General features: G+C 43.6%; 1 protein-coding gene across 1 annotated transcript in view; it reads left to right on the top strand.

Annotated features, from left to right (window-relative positions):
- The first annotated feature begins 2,059 nt into the window (after positions 1-2,059).
- Positions 2,060-19,632, top strand: part of cdan1 (codanin 1) — a 28,445-nt gene continuing 10,872 nt past the window's right edge. Inside the window, exons 1-18 of the mRNA XM_015351050.2 lie at positions 2,060-2,229; positions 4,669-5,294; positions 5,844-6,044; positions 7,607-7,797; positions 8,468-8,578; positions 8,784-8,862; positions 9,934-10,054; positions 10,467-10,576; positions 11,528-11,617; positions 12,376-12,451; positions 14,017-14,222; positions 14,716-14,836; positions 15,054-15,197; positions 15,428-15,594; positions 16,476-16,557; positions 16,670-16,759; positions 17,600-17,654; positions 18,494-18,627. Of these exons, the coding sequence (XP_015206536.2) occupies positions 2,152-2,229; positions 4,669-5,294; positions 5,844-6,044; positions 7,607-7,797; positions 8,468-8,578; positions 8,784-8,862; positions 9,934-10,054; positions 10,467-10,576; positions 11,528-11,617; positions 12,376-12,451; positions 14,017-14,222; positions 14,716-14,836; positions 15,054-15,197; positions 15,428-15,594; positions 16,476-16,557; positions 16,670-16,759; positions 17,600-17,654; positions 18,494-18,627 (2,682 nt within the window). The 5' untranslated portion in view covers positions 2,060-2,151. The remainder of the gene's footprint in view (positions 2,230-4,668; positions 5,295-5,843; positions 6,045-7,606; positions 7,798-8,467; positions 8,579-8,783; positions 8,863-9,933; positions 10,055-10,466; positions 10,577-11,527; positions 11,618-12,375; positions 12,452-14,016; positions 14,223-14,715; positions 14,837-15,053; positions 15,198-15,427; positions 15,595-16,475; positions 16,558-16,669; positions 16,760-17,599; positions 17,655-18,493; positions 18,628-19,632) is intronic.

Below are 19,632 nucleotides of genomic sequence, written 5' to 3'. Positions count from 1 at the left end.
TACACTGTGTTTTTAAGTATGAAACATTGGTTTAAAGATATTTGTGCAAGCAAGTCAAATACTGCAGTATCTGTTTATCTGATTATGTCACTTATTTAACAATTTTTTTTAAGTTGAGAAACATGGCACAACCTTGAAACTAGGACAAAGACAACAGCCACAAAAAAAGAAAATAACCACCTATGCAATGCAAAAATCAAGTTTTCTCTTGTCCCTTCTCGACAATTTCAATTTACAAGGAACATACTGTAAGCCATTTAAATATTTTTGAAGACTGTTGCCAATAGCGTGCTGGAATAAAACTGTCTAAGCTGTTTGATCATTTTTCATACTCTACTGTACACAATATCCAGCCAGACTACCACATCTCTATTATGATCTTAAAGACTTGAAAAAGAATAAACAACCAATGCATCCAAAGACCTTAAGGGCTAGAGCACATGACTGGGGGACCAGCTCAGCAGGAGTCAGAGCCACAGTGGTGTCTGCCTTTCATCTTGTCTGAGAAGTCAGGTTCTTCGCCTGGGTAATTACCTGATCAGCTGCCTGTGTTGTCCAAAGTCTGTTATGACTGAGGAGATACAAGCGTTAGGGATCTGCAAGACTGCACTCTCCCCACTTGCTCACAAATGCTCTACCAGTCCTGCAGGAGCTCGTGCTGGGGTGGGGAAACTGGCACTGGGTGAGCAGCCATTGAATGTGTTGGATGGGAAATTTACTGTATAAGACCCACCTCTACCTTGTTGGACGAAGCCTGTTGTCTCATGTCATTGCAGACATATCAGAGGACTTTATTCCATTTAGGTGTATTGCAGTGTGCAAGTTCCTTTCAAACCTTGCCAAATAACATGCACTCATCCATCTTCTAACCCCTTCTTCCAATTCAGGGTGACAGGGTGGCCAGAGCCTATCCCGGCAAGCAGCAGGCACAAGACACATACACTCGCACCAGGGCCACTTTTCCCAGGAGCCAATTAATCTACTTGTATGTCTTTGGACTGTGGGAGGAAACCTATGGAAAGACAACATAAAAAGTCCATGCAGACAGACCCCAGGTCAAGAACTGAACCCAACCCAGGACCCAGGTGGTGCAAGACAGCAATGCTAACCACCTCATCATCATAACCACCCATAATACTGCACATCTCCAGTGTAATTTGACAGCATTTATGTTTGAGGGATATAATTTGTTTAAACATTTTCAGGCATGCACACTGTACAAACACACCCGAGACATATACAGTATGATACTTTTATTGTTTTTCAGAATAAGAAAATAAAGACCTCCACTCTTTGTAGAAAAACTTCCTAGATACAAACAGTTCTTTTTTCTTCTGCCCGGCTGATGACTTGCTGATCAATGACACGTTTGGCCAAAGTCGTACTATAACATGGGAATTGGGTTTTGGCAGATATATACACAATGCATCGGTAGTCACTGTGCTGTTTTTAAAGGTTGGAAAATTCACGGAGTTGTCCGGAATACCTTTGTTCATCTTTGTTAAAGGTCTTGCACATTTATTTATGGTTGTATCCGCCGCACGGGGGAGCTGTGGAACGATGACGTACTAGGACCGGATTATTTCATGACATAAAGCTATGTAATGTTTGTTTGGGTATTGATGTGTCGTTCAGGAGTGTTTTGTGTACATTAGTAGTGAGTAATCTGTTCTTCTACGCTGCTGACAGGACACTGTGCTGTGAGGCACAGTGAGTGGATTTGCCACTTCGTGTCGTGGGGATTGAAATGCTGCGAGTCAGAACTGCAGAGCATGCATATACTGTACAATAAATTATATTTTCATTTTTTCAAACCCTACGCAAGCACTTTGGACTACCACATTGTGTTATTTAACGGAAGCCTGTATTAATGCCGGTGTATACTCAAAACTATCATTAATCTGAAATATTTAGATTCTGGAAATAATGCTAAAACTGCTGAATTATCAGAAGAGGCGAAGCGTGTAACTTTCACCGCACCGCATTTAATTTCCGTGCTTAGCTGAACAAAACATCCTCGGCTAGTTTCTTATAAAGCCATACAGTAAATGAAACTATTTTTTTCACTAACCGTGCACCTCTCGGCTGCGCACTGCGTGCGTCTGCAGCACCGAGGCGCGCTCCCGTCGTGCTGCGCGTGCTCAGTGCGGAATGGCGGCTGTTTTGGAATCCGTGCTGCAGAGGAAGGTGGAGGCGAGTCAGGCCGTGCGGTGGATCAGAAACGAGCAGGTCAGAAACGGTGGCCGGCGATTTAGGGGAAGAGGAGGCAGCAAACCGCTATGCGAAGATGCTGATTGCAAAGGCTATACTTGTGCTTGTGGGTTGGGATTTGCAGTATCAGCTGTAGCGAGCACTACACAGCAACATTGGGCCCGGGCATGGAAGACAAAGCAGAAGTTGTGAATGTTCACATTGCAAACAGGATGGCGCGGTTCAGCTGTGCAGGGCATGAACACCCGGACCTGGAGCCAGTCAGCACATAATGAGAATGATTGGCGGATGGCAACATGAGTATGACGCGGAGTTTTTCCGGTTGCCTTTGCCTGACACTTTTATTCTTAAGCGTGGAGAAACTTCAGTTTACCCTCTTGTCACTTGTGTAGCGGGCTTTTTTTAAAACTTAGATCTTGTTCAGAATCTTTGTAAGAGGGTTCCTTGTTTGTAATCTGCTTAGTAGCTGAAAGCCTCCACCTAAATGCTGTGTACAAGTATATTGCTGACAGGTTCAGGTTCCGTTTTTATATGCTACTGTGATGTCAGTAGAGCAGACAAAACCTGTTTTCTTGTTCTTAGAGTAAAGTGGGTCTAAATAACTGGATATATCAACATACATCTGTAACAGAAATGGTTGCAGTAAAGAGGCCATTCACCCCTTCAAGCTCAAGTGCTGGTGGTCACGGCAGCAACACCCTGTGCTGCAAAGGGTTAATCAGAGTAGCCAGGCAGCCTGAATGTCTGTCCTTGGCACCTGGAGAGAGCATGCAGACTCCTCATGGACAGGCAGCCCAGACTCAAATCTGTGTGGCAGCAGTGTTGTCCTCACTGTAGCAGGGTGACAGTTTCTGCACTTACATGTCCGACATAACACATTCGACATCCCTCAGAAACAGCCTAAATTGAAGAGTCCTCAGTGTTTGGTTCACTTCTGTAGATCCATATAATCGATATTGTGCAATGCAGATTTGTGCATTGGATTGCACAAATCATGTGTTAACCTGCAAATGATATTTTATGAAATTGTACTGCCTTGCAGCAGACATATCTCGCTATTAAGTTAGGTCAGCATATCGGTTATGCAAAATCTAGTAATAGGCATGAAACGAGAAGCAAGTGGTGTTGGGAGACGATCAAAAGACGGCAGCTCACAAAAGAGAAGTGCCCCCAATGTGCTACACTATGCAAGATCACCTTTGAGGACAGGAGTCTGCCTGAGCTGTGAGTGGTCAAATGTGACTTGATAAATTCAGTAGTCTAGAAATCATTTGGAACAACAATCAGTATGCTCTGTATATCATTAAATACAGATGGTTTATAGTCACCTGTAAGACTGGCAATCACTGGGATCCCTCTTTTAGGGGTTTCTTGAGCTCAAGTGAGAGCCCTTCTGGTGCCACTAATGACCAAGCACTGTTGAAATAGGGAAGCTGTCTTAGCTGTCCTTTCTCTTGTACACAGTGCATTAACACCCCACATAGAACTAGCTTAACAGACCCCATACTGTATATAGCACACTATACATCCACATTCTGATTGCTTTATCCAATTAAAAGGGGTTGCAGTGGAGCAACGGGCACAAGGCAGTATACCAGTCCATTGCAGGGCACACAAAGAGACACGTACACAGTACACACTCATACCAGGGTCAGGTTTCCCAGAATCCAATATCTGCCAGTATGTCTTTGGACTGGGGGAGGAAACCCACACAAACACTGGGAGAACCATACAAACTCTGTGCATTTAGCACCTCAGGAATTGGACCCAGGGCCTCAGAGCTGCAAGGCAGTGATGATAACCACTATGCCATTCTGCCCTATATTGCACACCATTATAGCTGTTCTTGGTGTTCATGATCCAACAACAGTGTGTGCTGAGAGTTCCCCGCTGTCTGGGGATGTGTGATAAGATACAATGCTAACCTACTCTTCATGACTGGGCATTCTGTGAGTTTTTGTAACTATCAATGCCAGATCTACTTGATGTGTTACACATGAGAATGGCAACAAAAAGCACACACACACACACAAAAAACATTTTTACAAAAATTGTGCACTTGAATTGTTCTGGGATATATTTTGTGCGCTCGTGTGCAGTTAAGAGATTCCAGGTTATATTTCACTGCCAAATCATAAGGCAGCCATTTCCACTTGAGAGCTGCGAGACTTGAAATAAGATCCATTTTAGGCGAGAGGAGCACTAGGCTCTTTTACAAATTGTAGGAATGAAGACGAAAAGCAGATTTGAATCATTTCATGTTGAGAAGAGCCTGTGCTGGTTGACTCAACGCTGGGTGACGTTGCCACCCAGTGCCAGTGATTGGCAAGAGCTCACAGCTGGTGGTGAATTGGATTTCATTAAATATTCTGAATGGTCACGGCAAGAGCCCAAGCTGCCGTCTTTTGTAAAGATGCTGGTGGAACATCTGAGACCTCTTGTCTTTTGTCCTGGCAGAAGAATGGGGCAGAAGCTTTGGTGAGCATCGGGATTCAGCGGAAGGACTTTGTGCCGTTTCTTCTGAACTTCCTGCGGGAGCAGGCCTGCCACGTCCTGGCCAATGGTCCCTCCACGCCAGCCAAGACGCCCGGCCCGCAGGGCACCCGGACTCCCAGCTTCCTCGGCGAGCGGCGGGGCTGCAGGGGGCCCTCAAAGGGAGCGTCCCGGGTGCAGCTGTTCTCCCCACCCCCCTGCGGCAGCCCCGCGGAGCAGGACCCTCCGGGAGCCCACTCCCTGAGTGGGATCAGTGCCCTGAGCAGCCCATCCTTCAGTTCGGGGTGGAGCCCCGCCCCGCGCCCCTCCGCGCCCGAGAGGCGGTCTGCCCAGCGCGCCAGTCTGGGAGACTTCCTGCTGTCGCCGCCGGAGCAGCAGCCCGCGCAGCGCCGCGGGCGCAGGAGGAGCGGGGGGGCGGGGCGCCCGGCGGGGCGGGGCCAGAGCGAGGAACAGGGGCGCTGGGATAGCCCGGTGGGCGGGGCTGGCAGGAAGAGTGGCGGCAGTAAGGCCGAGCCTCCTGTCTCTCCCCAGCTCAACCTCAACAACCTGGAGGACTTCCCTCCTGTTGGTGCCTCTCCTGCCTCCCCTGTGTGAGTCTCTTCTGTGCATTTAGATCAGCTTCCCAGGACAATCTCTTTAAATTCCCAAGCGACTGACTGATAAATGTAAGCGGTCATCTTTCTGGTGACAGTTTCCGGTTTTGTAGATGTAGGAAAGCTTTCAGGATGCAAGACTGAGAGTTTTTTAATGAGAGCTACTGTGTTAATAATCAAGTCTCAGGTCGTTTCAGGGTCTGTGGAGAATTTCACAGATATGCACTACTGTGTATGTTTTTGTTTAAAACATGCTGTAAAGTGGCTAATTTGAGTCCTATTCCTACATGATCCCAATATTCAATAGCTCTGAGAAGTGCTCGCTGACACACTTGATCTCAGTTTTTTAAGACGTTGTTAGCTTTACAGGTTTAGTAATTGGTTGAAATGACAAGTTACGACGCTGGGCAAGTGTTACACAGAACGCGTAGGAGCTTGTGAAAAGTGACATGAGAAGACCGTTTTACGTAGCGGAACCGTCTGTTCCCTTAATGATCGGTTGAGAGAATGATTGTGCTTCCTTTTCGCCTGTCCGCCCCCTCACAGACGGACAAAGCCATCTCGCCGGATCAACCCGACGCCAGTGAGCCAAGAGCGCCCGCTTTCCAAGCCAAAGAACTGCTTCACCTCCACACCTGTCAGCAAGCCGCCCAGCCCGCCTTCTATCCCAGAATCCCCCGGGGCCGCTCCACAGAGGGGTACCCCAAATGCGCTGCAGGAAGAGAGGGAGCTGCTGCGCAGAGAGAGGTACAGTGATGGACCGTCAGGCTCCCAGAGTGGAGAGAATGGTCACAGACAAGTGGTTTGGAGATTTTCTTCTTTGAGTTGAGATAAATGAGAGCAGCCTAATGACGAGTAATGCCATGTCCCAATTCCCGTACTGAACCCTAAGGTTCAGCACTTCTGTGACGTAGCACAGTTGTGCGCAAGTATTCGAGGGGGCGTCGTTATAAAAAGGGTAATGGGACACACCCGCGTGACAGCACTCTCTGGGTACACAGCTCAGGGGCCAAGTGCTGTCTGTTGTTGATGCTTCTTTTCCAGTAGCTAACCTTAGCCAAGTGCAGTTTCAAAGAATTTTTCATTCTCTGCCCATAGTTTGCTGAAATTGAATTTCATCTCGTCTGAACTTGCACATCATGCTCATTCATGTTGAGTGGGCTCGATACCGCTGTTTATTCTTAGCTTTGTACCACTAAATGCATTTCATGTCATCTGTCCCGGTACAAAAATGACAGTACGTGGAACATAACGTGTTCATCCATGTTCATTCAAAGTAAACTACATTATACTACTACAAGGTAAACTTGGCAGTACGTCAAAAAGCTTTGTACTATTAAATATTCCATGTACAAAATACACCACAGGTAAATTAATATTCATCAGTTGAAATGAGGTAACAAAATAAAAGCTTTATGTCAAAACCATGTACCAAGAATACATACAGCATGAATCTAAAGTAGCCTATGAAATTTTGTTTTTCCTTAAAGTATTACAAGTTTTTAAAGCTGTAAAAAAAGATAGATTTTACCAACGCTTGAATATTGTGTTCTCCATGGCAACTTCTCTCTGCTTTGATAGGCTACAATGTAATTCCCTTCAGCAGAGTCTGCTCGGACTTAAGGGAAGGGTGCATTGGGGGGTGCTTGTGAGCACCCTCATGAAACACAAATGTACAATTGGGACACCCTTAGCCCTTGCAGACTTGAGCGAGAATGCGCATATGAAGGGTGCAAGACTGCAAGTGTGCCTACTTGCAGTCTACAAGTGTGATACAAGTGTGATACTGTGTATCTTTTACACACCGTCTAATTTTCTTGTGATTTTTACTTATTGATCACATAAAAGAACACAGAGTAAAAATAGGCAAACTTTTGAAAAACCCATACTAGATAATCTTCCATTTCTTTTGAGAGAAAAGGGTGACCTTTTCTAAAAAAGATGTTGTGGAAAAATATTTTCTTGTTTCATTGAAGCCGTGGTTGCATTGAAACTTTTCAGTTTAGGTGGTCGTAACTGTGCACGTTTTAGTTTAGTGCCAGTTGAAATACAGGTCTAACATTCAGGCAAGTCGACTTGTCAAAGAGCACAATACTGAGCCAATATGGCTCTGATACAAACCAGTAATTACTTCATTGTGGGGCCCGATGCAGACGGTAACGTAGAATTTCTGTGGGATAATTGACCTCTTATGCTGTCTTGTTAACTTTAATTCTGTCTCGACGTGGTAAAACAAGATGTTATTTTCACTGTATGGCTAACTCCTATAATCTACTCTTTCTCTCTTGTCTCCCTCCACTTCTCTCCAGGTCCAAACTGGCTCAGCAGAATTTCTCCCCTGCCTCCCCTGTCCTGGATCCTTGTACCCCCACTAAGCCCGGGAGCAGAGCAAGTTCTAACATGCAGGCCGACCCCCTGGCCTCTTGTGCTGACCTCTGCAAAGTGACCTTCTCCAGTGAGCTGGACCTGCTGGCTCAGCTATACTGCACCTGTGTCGCTGGTATGAGGCTGGGAGAGTCTGCGGAGTTGGGGGGACATGGGGGCCTTGTGCAGTTTTCTTACCTTTGTATGAATAGAAGTCCTTTACAACCCGGGACTTACAGTCGAAATCGGAACTACCCTGGTACTGTGCTGTTTCTAGTGATGTTAGCAGTTTCCCAGCCAGTAGGTATACCCCCTTACACTGCAAGGAACCTGCAAAATAGTCTTAATTACTTGTTCACATTGAGTTACTGTCTTGGACTGTATTTTCAACATTGGCATTTTTAAATTGCACCATACGTAATAGGTATATTTGCCAGTGTTATTGAACTTTTTTAACTACAAAAACACCTATGAGATATATTGATGCTGTGCATCACCGTATCTGTAATCAATTGACTAAACCTCTAAAGTTGCTTTAAAAAAATGACTACAAGTCCTCTGTTTCTTGTCTGTTTTGCCATTCTTAATTTTGTAAAAGCGGGTATTTCAGCAGTTTTCTGTGATATTTTTGAAACACTGTTCGGATCAAGGATCAGGGGAATTTGTACATGAATGAATGAATTTGTAAGGAAACGTATGGCTGCTTCCCCTGGAGTTGAATTGTCCAGCCCGGATGAGTGGAAACGAGCCTCAGCCCAGTGGCTGGAGTTCTTGCAGGCCTGGACACGCTCTGCTTTTCTGTGCAGAGAACCTGGTGCCCAGTGTGATCCTGGAGCTTTTCTTCGTGCTACAGCTGCTGACGTCTCGAGCGCCTCTCCCTGCCAAGGAAGGGAAGCTGTCCCTGGGTGAATCTGATGGTGAGCGCTCCATTTCTCCAACGAGCTCTGTGTTTTTTCCCTCGTTGCAGCCTTTAGCAGGACTGTAGTCGGTTAAATCCACTTCTTTTCTCATTCTCATGTCCTTTGATTTAAAGGGGAACTGCAAGGCTGTTTTTCTGTTTCAGGCTTAGATAGAATCGGCAATGATGACTGCCTTTCAATCCAATTCTCGTATTCTTTTCAGATGTGCTGGATAGGCACTACCTTGGGACTCTGCACAACTGTGTCTTCTTCGCCGTCAGAGTCTTGGAAAATCAGTTTGAGTAAGCCTTCCTGGGACACGTGGGACAAGTGTAAGGTCTTCTAGGGATAATCAGAGACAAGCTGGAGGTTAAATAAGTGACTGAGCTCCTTTCCTAAGTCAGGAAATCTCTGTCTTGTCTGCCTGGGGAAAACATATCTTAAGCAGAAACTGTTACAAATGCCACAAAGTAATTAAATGTTTAAATGACTAAGGAAGTTTTCTGTGTAATAATGGAATGTAGACTATTCACACAAAAAATCAGGGATTTCCACCTGTTGACTCAACAACAGAACTCAACTTTTGAAATAATGAAGGTTCCTTGTGATAATCTTCCCACTCTCTGAGCAGCTCATGGAACATATCTCTGAACACAACAGGTCTCAATTGATAATCATGTTCACACTCTGAATATCCACTGTGTACACCAAAAGAGCTTCTCAAACAGGTTCAAAAACAACATTCAATACATTTTCCTTCATCTATAGTGTTATACAGGGGCAGGGAGTAGAGAGAGGCTCAATCGCTAGTTTCATCTCACGATCTTAGTCTGTTGCATATCTAATTTGAAAGTTGCTTTTAACAACTTTCAGCTCTGTTTCATCTCACTCTGCTACTCTTAAACACAAGACCCAATCAGCCAGAACAAATCATCAAAGAAAATGTGCAAATGTTGCATTCATAGACATTGAGACCCTACTCTACTTCAACTAGTGTGGTTAGTCAAAGACTGCTAGTTAAAACATTGTTTAAAAGAGGATTTGCAAGTACACTGGTACATAATAGCTACCCAATTCCAGTAAACTATAACCAAATCCGACTCCGATTCAACAACAGAACTCGGCTTTTGAAATAATGAACTTTTATTTTATACAGTGCCTTTGAAAGTAGTCATCAAAAACACTTTACAATACATAAAAACATAATTTGACAGTATAATTCAAGAAACTTCCAAAACCAAGAAAACAAAGCATGTGGAAAACATAAAGCAGTTGGGACCTCACGTTGAACCATGTGACCATTCTTGTCCGCCGGTCTTGTTGAAGACACGAGAGGGTTAAGTGACTGGCTGGCTGTGTGCTATGTGCTGCAGGCTGATGTCGCACCTGGATCATGACACACTGCGACTGCTGGCGGAGAACGAGAGGGTGGCCTTGTTCTCGCCCGCCCTGCGGGACCGGCTGATGGATGCCCATGAGAACAGCACTGCCAAGGTGGGTGGGCTGGTCACTCCATCGGGGGCTCTGGAGAGCAGCTTCAGTAACATAAGAGTGGCTCTGAGGTGGAAACCGAGAGCACTGCAGTAGTGGGTTGTCTTGTACTTTTGTGCACTGTGCAGGGTCTGACAGATGCAGCATTGCACTGCACATGAGATAACAGAACTTCAGGAGTGGAGGCCTTGTAAAAGGGCATTAAAAACCACGCCTTGACACAAAAGATTGTGGGGGGGGTGTGTGTGGAACAAGCTACCCAGCCATGTTGTTGAAGCTGATAACCTGGCTTCTTTCAAGCAATGGTTGAATGTTCAGTTTAATGAGCCACTAACTATAGTACCTAATGGGCTCTATGTGCTTAATGGCCTCTTCGTGTTCATAACCTTTCTTATGCTCTCATGTTCTCATGCAGGTGTCCCCCACTCTGCTGCCTGTCATTCTGTCAGTCTCCTTCCAGCCTGACACTGACAACCGCTCCAATTTTCCTAACGAAAGGGCCTTCCATATCTTCAAGAAACAGAGGTAGGGGGCAGGAGTGGACTGGATGGAAATCTAGTGTCAACAGAAGTGTGGATTCATTCTTGGGGACACAAGTGACCTCTGTGGTGCTGCTCAGCTGGGTGCGATGTCAGAGTTATCACAGAGTTAGTTGTGAATGGATTAGCATGTCAAGGCTGTGTTTGTTTAGGGCTCAGCCCTGATGGGATGGCTTTCAGAATGCTGTTATGCCTGCAACAGAAGAGTAGGCTAAGAGCCCACCAGCAAACTTGTTCCACCTGTTTGAGTATTATCCACAGCTGTTAAAAATGTATCAAACTTCACAGTGATAAAGCATGCAGCTGATTAAGTCAATACTTACATCAACCTAAATCTGAGATTTTGGTGAAATCGAAACTGTTGATTTTAGTGTAAGTACAAACCCAGTTCCCATTTAATGAAAAACATTGTTGTAAATCACATATTTGTTTTGTACATTACAGGTCTGATAAGCTGGTTAGTATTCCCTACAGTGTCTGAATTGTATTTGGTTATATTTTACTGGAATTCGATAGCTATAATGTACCAGTGCACTTGCAAATCCTCTTTTAAACAATGTTTTAAGTAGAAGTCTTTGACTAACCACACTAGTTGTAGTAGAGTAGGGTCGTGATGTCCACGAATGTAACATTTGCAAATTTGCTTATTTGTGATATGTTCTGACTGATGGGGGTCTTGTGTTAAAAAGAAGCAGAGTGAGATGAAACTGAGCTGAAAGTTGTTAAGAGCAACTTTGAAATTAGACATGCAACAAACTAAGATTGTGAGACGAATCTAGCGATTGAGCCTCTCTCTACCCCCTGCCCCTGTATAACACTATAGATGATGGAGAATGTATTGAATGTTGTTTTTGAACCTGTTTGAGAGGCTGTTCAGTATACACTGTGGATATTCAGTGTGTGGGCATGATTATCAGCTGTGACTTGTTGTGTTCAGGGATATTTTCTATGAGTTGCTGAGAGAGTGGGAGGATTATCACAAGGAACCAGAGTGGGAATTTGACCGAGTGCTGGGAAACAGAATCAGGTAAGAACTCCAGAAATAATTCAAAACATGTGAGGTGAAGACATGCTTATTGATTGATCACTAATCAAAATTGTGATGTAGGAATTTCCCTCTGTCTCCCAGTTCTACAAGTCTGTTAGTTTTAGTTTGATATTTTCTTATTATTCAGTAAGTCAGATAATAAAGTATGGCACTTTTCAGCTCACACTGAATAAAAATGTGACAAAATAATAGTGTATTTTGCTTGATGGAATGGCCTCCTCATTTTGTAACCTTATTTTTTATGACTATACAGATCTAAATAAAAGTAAACAAAACCTGTTATATCAAGTGTCAGAATGGTTGATTTTTGTCTTCCTTTAATTAAGATGACACATAAAGAAGAGGTCATTTTGCCCATCAAACCAATTTGTTAATTAAAGGATCTCATCCAGCTGTTTTCTTGAAAGAAGCCAGGATAGTGGCTTCAACAACATGGCTGGGTGGCTTGTTCCATACTCCCACCCCTGTGCACATAAAGAAGTGTCTCCTGTTCTCAGTTTTAAATGCACTTCCAATGCAGTCCAAAAGGCTATATTCCAATTCTAATGCATTGCAATTTTGCATTGCACTGTTTATTAAGAAGTTTTCAGTACAATGAAGGTCCCTGCAGCTGCTCATGTGGGTCAAGACTTTTTGTTCCTTGTGGGAGAAGAAAATACCCATCAAAGATGGCAAATGCCAGCCTTTCTTCCTCCAGATTAGCTCTACCGTGCTCTCTGTATGTGTGTCTCCTGCAGGGCTATGGTTAGTCAGCTGACTGCTGCTGGGAACCACAGCCATTTCGCCAGACTCTTCCAGAAGCAGCTCCTCCAGGTGGGTAGGATCAGGGCCCAGACCTGGTGGCGTTTGAGGAGAACATGTTTGTGCTTTGTGTGGCAAATGTTTTGGTGTGGTCCTCCATTCAGGCAGTGATAATGAACAGGCAACAGCACCACATACATTTTTGCTAGGTGTATATACAACATGCAGTAATAATTGCACTTTTCAACACTTGAAAGTTGTTCAGTGCAGCACTGCATGTAGTGCTAGGAGAAAACTGCTGTAAATGAATGCTTTGTTAGTAAAAATGTTGCTGAGGCTTATCAGTGGCTCTGGAGAAGATGGTATCATCTTTACAACAGTTTGCAGGAACTAGAATCCTGTTATCTTTATGCCAGTATTGTCCAGTGTTAGGCAAGTCCTACATGTTACTGGGATCTCTTTAATTCATTGCCTGTTAAATACGTGTGAAAGAAGGTAATGGCGATGAGAGAAGCAGGAACTCATGGATATCATGACTGTATATGACTGTGCCGTGCCTATTGAATTATGAGGAGATGCTTTTAATAGGTAAAAAAAGAAATCTGGCTTTACACCTTTAAGGAATCACATTCTTTATAATTGCCCTTTTCTTTTATGCGACAGTGGTTTCATATCATTGTAGCGTAATTCATCAGAAGCAGAATGTTTTAACTGACCTTTAATTTGCTAAGTCTTCTTTACAGCCTTATAGTTCCACACATCACTTTATCACAGACAGTAAGACGTGATGTTTAATGGAAGGTGTTTTCCTCTTCTCTGTACCAGTAACTATGCCTGTTGATCACCCAGCAGTAGGGTTGGGTACTGCCTCTGGAAACGTACACATCGTACACATGCATGTACCGCAGTATACCGCAAACTATTTTGAATGTTTTTATATGGAGACTCTCTCATTGTTTGATTTAATGATTAGTAAAGCATATTGAGTTGTATGCAAAATAAAGTAATGGAAATTATGTTGTTTTGTTGTTTTATTGGAACCAAAGAACTAGAAATAACACTGAAGAGTGTAACAGAACAACATGCAGATTTATACCCATCATTAAATGATTAAATCTTTTTTCACAAGGTATTAGAGGTTAATTGCCGCCAGTGATACATTTGATTGTCATGTCACAGTGACGACAAACTTTGATATCTTCCTCAAATCTAGATTTATGTTTTTTCAGCCCAAAATCCTTTCATATGTCAGTTTTGGCCCTTGTGGTTTTGACGATCTCATACTTAGCCATTTTGTTTGATTGGGAATGCCCGTATCGATGAAAGTCAAGGTCGTCCTGAACCAATTGGCTGATATTATTTTAGCGTGATTTTGTTCTTTGAATCAAATTTGATTTTAGGAATGTAAACGGTAGAAAATCTTTCTTAAAATCTGAAAAATAAAACCGCTGATGGAAATTGCTGGAAATGACCGAGCGGACCAGTACAGTCTAAAACATACCATGTGACTAAAGAACTGCGGTCTACCGGTATACCAATTTTTACCGCACATCTCTACTCATCAGTAGTTAGCAGCTGGTTCTCTTATTGCTTTAGTTGTGCTGGAGCGACATGGCTCTTCTCTCTTCTCCCTGTAGATGTGTAAAGGTCCTCACCTTCCTGGGGCTGGTGACGAGGCCCCGGACGCAGACCTGCTGGGGATGCTGGGTGCAGACAACCTGAGCCGCCTGAAGAGACTTCAGGAACGCCTTATCCAGCCGCAGAGCATCATGGGACCCTGCCCTCCACCTTCATTCCCTGGGCATCAGGAGTTCTTCAGGGATTTCTTGCAGGCTGCAAGCAGGTAGGGCATGCACAGCTTTTCTGTTTCAGCAGAGCTCAGCACTCAAGAACTTTAGGACTCTTAGAGGCGACGCAGACAACGCAGGTGAAAATGCTCTGCAACAACAAAAAGGGAAAGTTTCCTTCAGGTCCATTCTTCCTTCTTACAGTATTACTTCACATCCAACTCATGGTGTAGGTCAGACAAATGAGCCACTTATGTTTAGAAATGTTCTTCACCCACCTCTTCATTTTTAACTCTTCATGTTTTTGGACACTTGCTTTAAAACTGTTTTTACCCATCATTCTAGTTTGGTGGTGTTATTTTTAAAATATTATTTTTGCTTTCCCTCTGCTCTTAGGCTGTAATTGCAGGCTTTCTGCTGCACTAAGGGCACGAATGAGACACTGTAGTGTCCTATCTCCACTACAGATCTACCAAAGTGCAGCTGCAGATCTTTGTTCTGAGCAGAAGCCACTAAGCCTCAGCACCCTGGTTCTGTTTTTCTCTGCAGCTGCCAGCTGAACCAGCACTTGACAGACAGCCTTTGCCAACAGATTCTGGAGCTGGACTCTATTGCCATCCTGGGGCCTGGCTGTGCCAAGGATGAAGGGGAGGGAGACATGGAGCAGCAGGTGAGGACTGGGGAACACTTTAGATGGGAGGTGGTCTGCTGATCATAGGGCATAGATTGAGTCTTCAGGAAGATTAAAGCAGCTAGGATTTGCTTTTTCTTGATTCATCACTAATAGTTTATTTTAATTTACTGGAGACACACCTTTAGCCTCATCAGTAAAAAGAGGCGATATGATGCATGGATCAGCACCCTGGCCTTTATTTTTTCTCTGCCAGAATGAGAAGCTTCGCTTCACTTCGGTGCTGATGACTACCCGTCTGTTGGCTAAATTTCTGGGCTTCATCACTTTCCTGCCGTATCAAACCGCAGAGACACCATCCAGAGAAATTCAGGAGTCAGCTGTGGCCATTCGCAACAAGGTATTCTACCAGTGCCAATTCTCTCACTGAAAGTATGGACTTGATTTCTTGACTAACTTAGTTTAAAATCATCTTAAATATGGATTGGCACATCAGAACTCCCTCTTCTAATACCTAAAACTGTGCTGTATATACCCAGGGTATAAATGGATTCTGTGTGCCAGTGTTGAAGCACGTGTGTGGTCTGTCAGCAGTGCGACAGTGTGTGACACTGTGTGTCTTTGCTCCAGAGTGCCCCTGTGCTGGATGTGTCCAGCGTGCTGAGATGCGCGGTGGAGAAGCAGCGCACTGTGCTCACAGTCCCCTGGCTGGTAGAGTTCCTGTCTATGGTGGACTACACTACCCCCTTCCTGCTCTACTACCGCGCCGTCTTCGCCATGCTGCTGCAGGTCTACAGGTGGGGAGAGGCGGGGAGGGCTCTGGACTTGTAGATTCAAGGTTGTGGGTTCGAATTCCAGCTGGGGCCCTGCTGTCATACTATTGATCGAGGTACTTACTCTGATTGCTTCAGGATCCAATGCTGCTACTTTGAATAAATAATTACGATGCACATACAAGCAAGAGTTGGGTGTGATCACATGGAGATTCTACGCTGATGCATACTATAAACCATAAAGGATGTCCCTTCTTGTAATGTTTTCACCTATTATTCATAAAAGAAAGAAACCGCCAAGAAACATTTGTTCACTGTGACAGGGAACAGGAAGCACAATAGGTAAAACACCAGTTTGCTAAGGTGGGTGTCAAGTCAGGCAATACCTTTACAACACAGTACCGATAGTCAGAGTGTAATGCCGTGTCTGAGAAAACCGGCGATACGTATTGGGTAGGCATTTAATAAACACGTTAGATTTTTTTTTTATATTGGAAACTCTTCTTGATGTGAAAAGTTGGGGAGTCATAAACTATCTTTCTCTCTAGCTTTGCCGCTTTAAAGTTATGCTTTTCTTCTCATTTCTGAAGCTGTGCGTGCGGTTTTCTCATGAAGATGCTTTTATGAATATAGCCTGCAGCATCTACAGTACAAGACACGGGGAAAACGGACCAGGTTTCAAGGACTCGGAGACACACACAGATGCATACACAGCCTGCAGAGTGCTTCACAGATCGCAATCACTTTTCAGATGTAGTATGCTCTAAGGGGGAGGGGAGGGCTGTAAACATTTTTACTTTAATTTCACTAAAGATCTTTAACACTTGGAACAATATCTGCAGTGTGTATCATTTTCATGGCAGCGGTGGACAAATTCAAAGAGGCATGTTTTCCTGTTCTTGCAGGCAGATGGTCCTGGGACGCCATGGAGAGATGACCTACCTTAACCGGCTGCTGCTTGTGTCCGTGCTGGGCTGGCTGTTCCAGGTCAGAGGGCCGGGAGAGGGCCTTTGTGATAGACGGTCAGGATCACTCCTGAAGCCACTGTACTGCTACTGCAGATGTGTTAGAATGTCTGCATTCACTCTCTTTGTTTTAGATTCCAGCTTTTCCGGAAGAACTGTTCTTTGGCAGTGAATTTGAGGAGGGTCTGAAGACTATGGAAAGATCTGCTGCCTCTGAAGGACTGGTGAGGAAAACACTGCACTGCAGTCAGATACTGTTGCTTCAGTTGCTTGCACATTACTTAAGCCATGAGTCTCGAACCCTGGTCCTGGAGTGCCCAAGTCCAGCAGGTCTTATAGATACCCTTTTACATCATCAATTTTTACTGTCCTGGAACAGATTAACCGGTCAATTAAACACCTAAGTAAATTAAAAATCATTTAGAACGATAATCTATCTTTCAGACCTCGAGGACTAGTGTTCCCTTCATTGAAACGTTATTGATCAATCAAGCAAGGAACTTGACATTTAACTTAGGGTGACCTATGAGAAGAACTCTCCAACCAGCACCACACTCTGTCTTAGTCTTTATCAGCTAGTTGGTTTCTGTCACACCATCTGTTCTGGCCTCTGGTGTTTTATCCCTGTGTCATCCATGTCATTCAGCAGTGCTTTTTGTAATTTGTTCTGAGCAGCAATTAAAAATCCAAACTTCCATTTGAATAAGATTAAGATCACTTTATTGGCCATATAGAATTTATTTTATTAGGAATATGTATTTTTTCACATACCCCAACTTGCTCTCCATGAGACACACAGACAGGGAGAGACAGATCGTTAGCCACAGAGCCACTGCACTGCTGTATTTGTTCTTTAACAGATTGATCATCTGTAATCATTTGTACAGATGATCGAAGAAATGCTTAGAAAAAGATATCGGAGCACTGAAGTCAAACATAAGCAAAAAGAAGAATAAGAATAATGTTTCTGCTTTTTAACTCAGCAGCTTGATAATACAATCCTTTTAATAGCCAACGAGGGTGTGAGCTGAGCTGAAGACATATTTTTTGGTTTCCCACTGCAGGACTGCCTTAGCCTGGTGGACCAGCACCTGCTCTACACATGCTGCCCTTACCTTAGTGAGTATTCAGTGATCATGGCTATGGCTTTGGATGGATATCTGGGAGGTTGTGGGTTCAAATACCAGGTTGGGCACTACCGCTGTTAGCTTTAGGCGCAATACTTGACTTTATTGTTCAAGTGAAATGGCACAAAAGTAACTTTAAATGAAATTGTTTTGGACGTTTCTGGGTCAGAAGAGTGGTAGCACAGTGGTGCACTTGTTAGCATTGCTGCTTCATAGTGCTGGGGCCCTTGTTCAATTCCTGGGCTGTGTGGAGTTTGAATGTTCTCCCCAAGTTTGTGTGGGTTTCCTTTGGGTATTGACTAGTATTTTGACCTTCTGCAGCATTTACACTGTATAGGCAGATCTTGGCAAACTGATTGTCATTGCCACTCATTGTGAATTAGCAACACAATACCTTTACGCATGGTATTTTCAACATTTAGAAAACCGTTCTAAAAAGAATGTGAAATTTGAACGTTGTTTAGCAAAAGCTTTTGTAATGTGTCTGATTTTTTTCTGGGGTATATATTTAAAGTTTAAAAATGGGGATCTTGGATTTGTTGAGAGACTGTTGAGAGAAACTCTTCTCTTTTCTTGAAGACTATATGTGTACGTGCCCTGATGGCATTTTCTGTAGTGAAGGAATCCAAAACCTTGAATGTCACTGACTTTAAAAAAAATCCAGATTACTACCAGGCTGTGACAATTCATAGAAAATAGGAATTAATTTTTCGTTACATTGGCTAACTTGAATATTACATGTTTGGATCATAATAGGGGATCCTTATTTTAGCTTGCTGACCGATGGCCACCAGCTGTTATGCTCACACTGATTCTGTTTCTCCCTCCCAGGTGAATTTCGGAAACTGCTGGCTGCATTTGTAGCAGGAAGCACAGCAAAAAATGGGGGTATAATCCGTAAGATAACGCCCACTTCGGCTGAGCCCCAGCAGCCCCCTGTTCCTCTGTCACAGCAGAAACTGCAGGTGAACCTCCGTCTCTCCGAATCCTGCTTTTCCTGTATGGAGACAAATCTGCTTGGCTTGTGTTACTGTGCTGTGGTACAGTTCTGTCCCTTCATACTTTCCCTCACAAACCCAAACCACTGCGCTCACCCACAGCTCCTCAGAGCTGGAACACGCTCCTTAGGTTCATTTAATAACTAATCATTTTCTGAACGAAGAAATACAGTAATCCTTTTCACCTACTTTCGCGGTTATAGAAAAAAGTACCACTCAGGAAGCTATAGTGAGGAAAAGAGTTTTTTTTTGCTAGAGAAAGTCTAAGAGAGACTTCTTTCCACAGACTTGACCTGTGGCAATTACATCTCCACTATCCAAAGATTCATGCCCGAATCAGGCAAAAATATGAAACTCAGACTCAGTTCTAGTTACACAACAACACCTATACCAGTATCCATATAGGGAAAATAACATAATGATTGATGTCTTCTTTATTGGCTGCAAGACTCTTGGCAGTGGTGTGAATATAAACAGATGGTATTGATTACAGAGAGCACAGGGTTATTTACTCTAGCTGTGCCTTTAGCAGAGCACCTACTTTCTTTTGACTAGATAGTCAATACTCAAGTGTACAGAACCTCTATAGGACTCCAAATGGAAACATACAGGCAATATTTAGCACAAATCATTCTTGAATGGAAGATAATTTGGTAAACAAATAATTACTGTAAATTGCAAGCACATGGAATAATAAATAATAGAAATGCTCATTTACAGAAGCCTCAAACTTTCCACTTTAAAGGTCAAAGTGAAAGATATACAGTAGGCTGTAAACAGAAAAACATTCCACTGTTGGACCTTGGAGTTAAGTATTTTATTGTTCTGTTTTTTAATCATCCTTAGAAATTATTTATTCGATGTAATTATTTATTCGATGTAAATTCGATGTTTTCAAAATTTGTCAAAGCACTTCTGGTATAAATCACAGCCTGTCAGACTGCGTTTTGTGAGTGGTGATGTGCTGACGTT

This window comes from Lepisosteus oculatus, chromosome 8 (assembly GCF_040954835.1).
Source record: "Lepisosteus oculatus isolate fLepOcu1 chromosome 8, fLepOcu1.hap2, whole genome shotgun sequence".
NCBI lineage: Eukaryota > Metazoa > Chordata > Actinopteri > Semionotiformes > Lepisosteidae > Lepisosteus > Lepisosteus oculatus.
Note: the sequence above shows the minus strand (reverse complement) of the source record. Positions and strands in the feature narration are given on the sequence as shown.